This window comes from Chiloscyllium punctatum, chromosome 49, assembly GCF_047496795.1.
Source record: "Chiloscyllium punctatum isolate Juve2018m chromosome 49, sChiPun1.3, whole genome shotgun sequence".
NCBI classification, from domain to species: domain Eukaryota; kingdom Metazoa; phylum Chordata; class Chondrichthyes; order Orectolobiformes; family Hemiscylliidae; genus Chiloscyllium; species Chiloscyllium punctatum.
In genome coordinates this window covers 59,688,756-59,698,884 of record NC_092787.1, presented here as the reverse complement: position 1 = coordinate 59,698,884, position 10,129 = coordinate 59,688,756, and the positions used below count along the sequence as shown (strand labels likewise).

Genomic DNA, 10,129 nt, shown 5'->3' with positions numbered 1-10,129 from the left:
AGAGGGCAATTAAGAGTCAACCACATTGCTGTGGATCTGGAGTCACATGTAGGCCAGACCAGGTAAGGATGGCAGATTTCCTTCCCTAAAAGACATTTGTGAATCAGATGGGTTTTCACAACAATCAACAATGGATTCATGATCATCATTAGACTCTTAATTCTAGGGTTTGTTTTTTAAATTGAATTCAAATCTCACCATCTGCTATGGCTCCCCAGAACATTATCTGGATCTCTAGATTAGCAGTCCAGCGATAATACCACTCGGCCATTGCCTGCCTGATGAGCTGTGACTAACACTTTGAGAGGTAAGAACATTTTCCAATTTTAATCTTAATTTTTATTTAGTATTTTCCCATCATTGTACCCCAACCAACCTGACTGACACTGGAGAGGTCAGATATTTTGTGGAGAAAATTGAAGGTGACAAATTCTACACACGATGCTGACACTGTTCTGCTTTAATGGATCCTCAACCTTCCTTTACGTACAGCAAATTGGAGCATGATTATATCAACAATTGGGACCCATTCAAACTGCTCAAGTTATAGAATCATAGAATCATACAGTACAGAGGAGGCCTTTCAGCCCATTGAGTCTACATCCCCAAGGTAAATTTATTCAAATCCCATCCAAAAGCAATGCTAGATCAAGAAATAATTTTCATTGACAGATTGTGCAGACATCTCCCTCTGATTGATCGTCATTATTGACGTGTTCATTGGTGATTTTAAGACATGCAGAAACTTCTGTGATATAACTAAGAGTAAGTTTTCCTTCTATTGTGCAATGACATACCTAGCATTAAAGTTCCAGTATGTGCTTGCAATCTGCAATGTATCACTTCAGCTTTGACTGTGCTCAGGGCTCCTTGCAAACCAGAGGATTCTCTTGTATGGAGGAGTTTCTAATTCTGTAAATACAACCTGCATTTTCTGTTCCAAGCCTCCCACTCTAATCACAAAAAAAGTCAAATGGCTGCAAGTGGATCTTGGAAGAGTTCTTTTCCATTCCTAACTGACTTGTGTCTACTTTTAAGACTATGTCCATTTCTTCTGGATCCCCTCACCATCAGAAAGTTTCTGTTTATCCATCATATCAAATCCTACTACCATTCCATTCACCCATTAAATCTAATCTGATGGAAATATAAACCAAGTCCATGCAACCACTCCTCATAATTCAATCCTTTAAGCATGGATAACAATGCTGAATTTATGTTGTACTCCTTCCAAGGGCAATTTATCCTCCAGACATGCTCAATGCTAAGTGCTATACTCCAGGTAGGATTTGAGCAGGACTCTGTACAACCGACCAGTCTCAGCATTGTGTGCCTTGTCCTTTAAATTTTAGTTACCTGCAATTTTGCGCACCTTGGGGTGACACTTCGTTCTTCAAGGAGTATACTTTCATTCAAATGGTGACAGTCCTAACGCAAAGCAGCTTCGATGATGCTGTAGACACCTGACAAAAAAGAAAAATGAGGTGCATTGCCTCAGTGCTTTTCATGAACACAGGACATTACAAGCACACTTTACAGTCATTGAAGTACTTTTTAAGTGTCATCACTGTTATAATGTAGGAAAGATAACAACCTGTTTGCATGTAAGAATTCACAAAAAAAAGGATCACAATGAGATAATTATTTTTAATGATGTTGATTGAATGGTAAATATTGTCCAGGGCAACTTTACCTTTCTTGCTGAGCTTCAGAACAATGTTATGGTATTTTTTTACACCTGCACAAACAGGTAGATGGAGCGACAGTTTAAAGGTCTCATTGAAAAGACAGCAGTATTCCCTTCACACTGCACTGGAAAATCAGCTTTGATGTTTGTGCTCACAGACTGGAGCAGGACTTAAACCTGGAACCCTGCTACTCTGGGGTAAGAGTATTATGACAGAGTGGTGAATAATGGAAGTTGTGCCAAGTTGTACTTCACTTGCTAAAAGGAATCTCTGTCTCTCTCAGGATCTGGACCTCTTTTAGCATCTGACTGTCTGTCAGGCACTGTCCTTTACTGTCTCTGAAGTTCTGATACCTTCTCTGTCAGGGTCTGAACGCTTTCTCTATCTCTCTGTTAGGCTCTGACCCTCTGTCTCAGACTCTGACCAACTGTCTCTGAGGCTCTGACCCTCTCCTCTCAGACTCTAACTGCACCCTCCACCCCCCTCACTCTCTCTCTCTCCTTAGGCTCTGAGCCTGTCCTCTCTCTCTCTCTCCTTCAGGCTCTGACCCTACCCTCTGTCTCCGTCAGTCTCAGACTCTGACCCTCACTCTCCCTCAGACTCTGACCCTCATTCTCGCTCAGACTCTGACCCTCACTCTCCCTCAAGTTCTGACTCTGCCCCCTCTCTCCCTCAGGCTCAGACTCTGACCCTCACTCTCCCTCAGACTCTGACCCTCACTCTCCCTCAGACTCTGACCCTGCCCCCTCTCTCCCTCAGGCTCAGACTCTGATCCTCACTCTCCCTCAGACTCTGACCCTCACTCTCCCTCAGACTCTGACCCTGCCCCCTCTCTCCCTCAGGCTCAGACTCTGATCCTCACTCTCCCTCAGACTCTGACCCTCACTCTCCCTCGGGCTCTGACCCTCACTCTCCCTCGGGCTCTGATCCTCACTCTCCCTCGGGCTCTGACACCGCCCCCCTCTCTCCCTCAGGCTCAGACTCTGACCCTCACTCTCCCTCAGACTCTGACCCTCACTCTCCCTCAGACTCTGACACCGCCCCCCTCTCTCCCTCAGGCTCAGACTCTGATCCTCACTCTCCCTCAGACTCTGACCCTCACTCTCCCTCAGACTCTGACCCTCACTCTCCCTCAGGCTCTGACACCGCCCCCCTCTCTCCCTCAGGCTCAGACTCTGACCCTCACTCTCCCTCAGACTCTGACCCTCACTCTCCCTCAGACTCTGACCCTCACTCTCCCTCAGGCTCTGACACCGCCCCCCTCTCTCCCTCAGGCTCAGACTCTGACCCTCACTCTCCCTCAGACTCTGACCCTCACTCTCCCTCAGACTCTGACCCTCACTCTCCCTCAGGCTCTGACCCTCACTCTCCCTCAGGCTCTGACCCTCACTCTCCCTCAGGCTCTGACCCTGCCCCCTCTCTCCCTCAGACTCTGACCCTCACTCTCCCTCAGACTCTGACCCTGCCCCCTCTCTCCCTCAGGCTCAGACTCTGACCCTCACTCTCCCTCAGACTCTGACCCTCACTCTCCCTCAGACTCTGACCCTGCCCCCTCTCTCCCTCAGGCTCAGACTCTGACCCTCACTCTCCCTCAGACTCTGACCCTCACTCTCCCTCAGGCTCTGACCCCGCCCCCCTCTCTCCCTCAGGCTCAGACTCTGACCCTCACTCTCCCTCAGACTCTGACCCTCACTCTCCCTCAGACTCTGACCCTGCCCCCTCTCTCCCTCAGGCTCAGACTCTGATCCTCACTCTCCCTCAGACTCTGACCCTCACTCTCCCTCAGACTCTGACCCTCACTCTCCCTCAGACTCTGACCCTGCCCCCTGTCTCCCTCAGGCTCAGACTCTGATCCTCACTCTCCCTCAGACTCTGACCCTCACTCTCCCTCGGGCTCTGACCCTCACTCTCCCTCGGGCTCTGATCCTCACTCTCCCTCAGACTCTGACACCGCCCCCCTCTCTCCCTCAGGCTCAGACTCTGATCCTCACTCTCCCTCAGACTCTGACCCTCACTCTCCCTCAGACTCTGACCCTCACTCTCCCTCAGACTCTGACACCGCTCCCCTCTCTCCCTCAGGCTCAGACTCTGATCCTCACTCTCCCTCAGACTCTGACCCTCACTCTCCCTCGGGCTCTGACCCTCACTCTCCCTCAGGCTCTGACACCGCCCCCCCTCTCCCTCAGGCTCAGACTCTGACCCTCACTCTCCCTCAGACTCTGACCCTCACTCTCCCTCAGACTCTGACCCTCACTCTCCCTCAGGCTCTGACCCTCACTCTCCCTCAGACTCTGACCCTCACTCTCCCTCAGACTCTGACCCTGCCCCCTCTCTCCCTCAGACTCTGACCCTCACTCTCCCTCATACTCTGACCCCGCCCCCTCTCTCCCTCAGACTCTGACCCCGCCCCCTCTCTCCCTCAGACTCTGACCCTCACTCTCCCTCAGACTCTGATCCTCACTCTCCCTCAGACTCTGACCCTCACTCTCCCTCAGACTCTGACCCTCACTCTCCCTCAGACTCTGACCCTGCCCCCTCTCTCCCTCAGGCTCAGACTCTGACCCTCACTCTCCCTCAGGCTCTGACACCGCCCCCTCTCTCCCTCAGGCTCAGACTCTGACCCTCACTCTCCCTCAGACTCTGACCCTCACTCTCCCTCAGGCTCTGACACCGCCCCCCTCTCTCCCTCCTGCACATGTCCAGCCGGCGCGTCCTAAGAGGCAGGTGTCTCCTAGCAACAGGCTCAGCGGCGTCATTTCCGCGCGGAATGAGAGCGAATGAAATTGCCAGGTGCGAGAAAGAGATACACAGAGAGAGATACAGTCAGACAGGGAACAGTGCGGGATAGATACTCCGGGATAGCGAGAGCGAGAGGGATCCCTGGACAGAGGGACAGAGAGAGATGAGCCAGGACTGAGGGGGAGACAGCCCCACTCCCGGGGACACAGAGACCCCCCTCCCTCCTGGGGACACAGAGACAAAGGGACCCCCACACCCCCTCCACCCCCCGCCCCGGTCGATGCCACACTCGGGTAGCCCCCGGAGCCTGGCCGTGGGGGCTCGGCTTCCCTTTGGCGGGATGGCGAGGCGGCCGGGGCTCTGCTGACCGACAGACCACCCCCCAACCCCCAACCCCACTGACCGTCCCAATCTCTCTCTCTCGGTGCCCGGTGCTGCCCGCCTCCTGTCGCTCTCCCTCAGCCGGCTCGCCACCTCTCGGCTGGGGCAAGGACGGACGGAGCGAGGGAGGACACTCGGCCCTTCGCTCCTGCGGCGGTCCCACCGCACACCATGTCCACCGACTTCGAGCGGCTGTCCCTGAACTCCTCGGCTAACTCCATGGTGTCGGCCAGCGGCTCGGGCGGCCGCTCGCTCTCGTCCAACGTGAGGAAGCTGCACAACGCTCTGAACGTTTTACTGAGCGACTACGAGAGGGAGCAGTTCATCCACTGCCTGAACGTCTACCACTCCAAGCGCAACGTCTTTGACCTGGTGCAGACTCTGAAAGTGATCTTGAACAGCCCGGAGAAGCGGCAGCTGCTGCCCATGCTGCGGCTGGTCATCCCCAGGTCTGACCAGCTGCTGTTTGACCAGTACACCTCGGAGGGACTATACCTGAAAACAGAGCTGCTCACCCCGGCCACTGACAGCAGCCAAGCCCGCTCCGCCACTACCAGCCACCTCCATGTAAGTCTTTCACCGGCTCAACCTGAATGCGGGGTTAGACAGCCCCCTTTCTCCACACACTCAGTTCATTGCAAATTCCAGTGCGCTGCTGTAACCGACCAATATTTATACTCGCTTTAAGTGCACTAATTAATAAGTAAGTGAATGGAATTAAATACCGCGTTGAATATTTTAGAGTAAAACAGAAGGGTGCATCTCAGTTGTTTGGTTTTTGTTTAGCTGTTAACATTGCTCTGTTCAGTTCTGTTCCTCGCAGTGCACCCTCTCCCTCAGTGCAGAGCTCTGAGCCCACTTTTACTGCGCGCTTTATTGCTGTCCAGGGTTCTCATCCCGGCTGAATTCACTGTCCCCCCCTCCCCAAGCAACAGCATATGTGTTATTAATGCGAATGCCGCTCACTCACACTCTCATCAGCGTTATTCCGGCAGAGGGAGAACGGTCTCGGATGACACATTCCACAGTGAAGGTCCCAGGTGCTGACACTAGACAGAGCTGTGACAAAATGATAACATTCTGCTGAATTTGGGGAACCTCAAGTTAGACAGCAAGAGGAGCCACACTGATGGGGGAAAATGAATCAACAATTCATCACCAGTGCGGCTGGAAAGCAAGCAGGGCGCACAGTCGTGTGGCCACTGGGTCTTGAGAGCTGACCAGCAAAGACAAAACACATGTTCGTTAACACTGGCACTTGGTATAGGTGTATTTTTAACCCCCAAGCTCAAGATTTAAGATTAGTCGTCGAACATGAGGAGGTTTGTTGCAGTTTCTTACAAAAACAAAAAAAAAGACCCTTGGGAACCATAAATATTGATGGGGAGCACTTGCCGGGATGAACCGTGTCTTTTTCACGGCCCGACTATCCCACACGAAAACAGAAATTAAATCGAGCACAGTCCGCGTTCTCCCGGGTTCGGGGAGAGTAGGAGATCAGAGGAATGCGAGCAAATGGCTGGGACATCCGGGAAAATCCAGCAGTGAGAAATTATTGACACTGTGTCGAGGGAAGTTTCACTTCGGGTTTAAAATGCCTGGAATAGGGAGGGCAGCTGGCCACTGGGTTGAACTGTTGAGAGATCCGTCTGCTGTTTATTTCCGTCCTTTTCAAAGTGAAATCCCTGAGGTTTGGCTTGGTTCCTGTTAGAATTCAAACGTGACGAGTAAACTTGTAACCTGTATTCTGATCGCAGACTACAAAATCATACCAATTCACGGGGATGTTTGTAGCTTGCAGCTGGGTGCGGGTTGGAAACTGCGCCCACTCTAACTACCTGAAATACTGAGCAATTAAAGAAATCACTTCGAACCAAAACACCTTGTACCATCAAACAGCAACTCTCTGCCTCAGTTAGTGAGCATACACCCCAGCCAATATAGCACAGCTAGAGTGTACTAAATATTAGCTTTTACCCGTTACTGTAGCTTCAGATACAGAGTGCCAGAATAGCTGGTACGCAATTGCATGTGTTAGCTATTTGTAATAAATTCGGGGAGATACGTTTGAGGCTGCTTTGATTGTTATGATTAGATTAGATTCCCTACAGCGTGGAAACAGGCCCTTCGGCCCAACAAGTCCACACCAATCCTCTGAAGGGCGACTCACCTAGACCCATTCCCCTACATTTACCCATGCACCTAACACTACGGCTAACACATGCTATTGTGGTCTAAGTATTCAGTCAACTTCATGGAGAAATAGTAGGCTCAGAAGAACTATTTCCACACACTGGATTGAGATTTTTTTTTGTAACTCCAGCCCCCATCCTTATTAAGTGCTGTGTATGTTACAGTCTTCCACCTCAGTCCCTATGTGAGGCATCGTTCAGGAGCATACTACAGCTGAAGGGGGAAACAATACTAGGATTGGTCCAGACACCAAATCGCTTTTACAAGTCTGCACATTCTCTCTGCTCCCAGCCCCACAAGGCAGGAGACGATTTGACTGGAATCTGTGTACAGTAAACAAGGGAAGACTGGAATCAGCAAGAGAGCTGGGTTTAGGTGGCATGCTAAGAAATCCAGATGGTGTAAATCAGAAACCAAAACAGAAGTTGCTGGAAAAGCTCAGCAGGTCTGGCAACATTTCTGAAGAGAAATCAGAGTTAAGGTTTCGGGTCAGGTGACCCTTCCTCAGAACTAATGGTAGCTAGGAAAATGTTGGTTTGTATGCAGAAGATAGGGTGGATGGGGGCGTGTAAGGAGTAAATGATAGGTGGGGATAGAGCCCAAAGACAGAGAAGAGCAGTTGGGCAAAGGAGTGGATAACATCTGGTCAGGAGAGTGAACAGCTGTTAATTGGACTGTTAGTGGCAAACAATAGGTAGTGTATAATGACATACTATGTGGTATCAAGGCCTGATGTGTGACGTAGGGGGCTAGGACATAGGAGAGTTCAGGCCCTAAAATTATCGAACTTGACATTGAGTCCGGAGGTCTGCAGGGTCCCAAGCCAAAATGAGGTGATGTTCTTCCAGCATACGTTGAGCTTTGCTGGAACACTGCAGCAAGCCTGAGACAGAGTTTTTGGCCAGGGAACAGGGTGGCGTGTTAAAGTGGCAGGCAATCGGAAACTCAGAGTCATTTCTGTGGGCAGAATGTAGATATCCTGTGAAGTAGTCCCTCAATCTATGCTGTGTGTCCCCAGTGTGGAGGAGACCACATTGTGAGCAGCGAATGCAGTAGATTAGATGATGTGAAGTGCAAGTAAAGTACTGCTTGACCTGAAAGTGGTGTTTGGGCCCTTGGAATCTGAGGAGGGAGGAGGTAAATGGGCAGGTGCTACACTTTCAGCGGTTGCAGGGGAAGGTATTGCACATATGAGTTAACTTATTTTTCGATGTATTGATCTTGGCTCACCTTGCCTATCGGTCTTTGACTAACAGACATTGGTCTTTAATCCAGCTCCAAAGTTTGGAATAAAAAAAGCTCTCCTTTGTGCTGGTTACAAACAATTTCAAATGAAATGAGTTTCAGCAACTTAACAGTGGTCTAAGGGCTTAGAGTGCAAATCATTACCATAGGTGCCAATTACTGACTTCTTCTCAATTACAAGTGTAAAAATTGCAGCTAAAAATTAAAGAACCAGAATATTTTTTTCCATGAGATTTGTGAGAAATAAATCTGCTCCAATGATAATGATATGAATTTTTCAATAACTAATCTTGTTAATTGTAAAATAAAAGCTTACTGAAAAGTAATCAGCTATTTAAAACCAAATCCACAAGTTCTCAAAGAAAGGTACACTAAAACATGAACCTTCCCCTTCTTTCTTCATTGTTCCAAAAATGTTGCATTTTACACTTTTATGTGTCCTTCTGATGTCCAAAACTAGCAGTTTACAGCCATTGATATATTTTTGAAGTGTTGTCATGGATCATAATCCTGGATCAAAATCCTGGAATTCCTTCCCCAATGGTATTGTGGGTCAGCCAACAGGAGATGGACTGCAGTCATTGGAGAAGGCACCTCACCACCACCTTCTCAAGGGCAATAAGGGATGGGCAATAAATGCTGGCCAGCCAAGCCATGCCCACATCCCATGAGTGAACAACTTAAAAAATGCAAAACTGTATAGAGAAACACAACAGGCATCTTATGCATGAGATTGAAATCATAGCCAGGTAATCTCTTTTAGTGTGTCAGTGATAGACTATATGTTGGCAAGGATACATGAATAATTTCATGGCACTTATTGGTCTACTTATACAGATTCTTATACATCCATTTGAGAGGCCAAATGAGACATCAGTATCACATCTCATCTGACAATGGCACCTTTGACAATGCAGCATCCCTTCAGTACTTTATTGAAGTGTTAAGCATGATTATATGTTCAAGTTGAAACAAAATACAAGAAAAACTCAGCAGATCTTGCTACATGTTTGGAGAGAAAAGCAGAGTTGAAGCTATGAGTCTAATGACTCCTTTTTCGAACTGGGGAGTTGTTGAGCTCAAAATGTTGACACTTTCTCTCTCCAAAAATGCTACCAGACCTGCTGAGTTTCTTTAGCACTTTCTTATTTTTATTTTTTATTTCCACCATCTACGGTATGTTGCCTTTAAATTGATACATGTTCAAATCTCTGGAGAGAGGATTTGAACCCACAACCATCTGAATCCCATTACTGAGTGAAGGTGGGCTGCTAACGATAGAGATTATTGACTTGCTGAAAATTTCTGTAATGGAGAATGGATGAAGTCAATGAAGATGAATATACCTAGAAGGGGATAGTGGAGCATCTGTGAGATTGAGACAACTGTCCCATTTGGGTCTTTGAGAAATTGATTGTAAATATAATTTTAAAATTATTTCAAAAATTATACATATTTTATTTTAAGAGAAGCCCTAATTGTAAAAAGGTATGAAGCTGTGGTTTTGGCCTTTCAATAATTTTTGAAGTAATTTTAAAATTATATTTGCAATCAATTTCTCAAAGAACCAATTGGGACAGTTGTCTCAATCTCAAGCATGTTCTACTATTCATTAGCAAGAGAGAGAGAGATCCAGATCCAGTGTAAAGTCCACTGTATATGTATTCTCTTTGTAAAGCACTTCACACTGGAGTAACAGAAATATATCAATTTGTCAATAGTTCTATTCAATGAAATTCTACACAGTGCAAAGCTGAAGGAATATTTAAAATAATTGTTTGTTACTCATGTTTAAATCTAATTAATTGTATTGTATTCAAACTTAAAATTTAATGATCATCAATAAGGATTAGCTCTTTCAACAATTGTATTTGGGAATATAT

General features: G+C 47.9%; 1 protein-coding gene across 2 annotated transcripts in view; it reads left to right on the top strand.

Annotated features, from left to right (window-relative positions):
* The first annotated feature begins 4,522 nt into the window (after positions 1-4,522).
* The window catches only part of whrna (whirlin a), a 225,643-nt gene continuing 220,036 nt past the window's right edge, over positions 4,523-10,129 (top strand). For both annotated transcript variants that reach the window (XM_072565568.1, XM_072565567.1), the window contains exon 1: positions 4,523-5,375. In XM_072565568.1, coding sequence (XP_072421669.1) covers positions 4,980-5,375 — 396 coding nt within the window. In that variant the 5' untranslated portion in view covers positions 4,523-4,979. The remainder of the gene's footprint in view (positions 5,376-10,129) is intronic.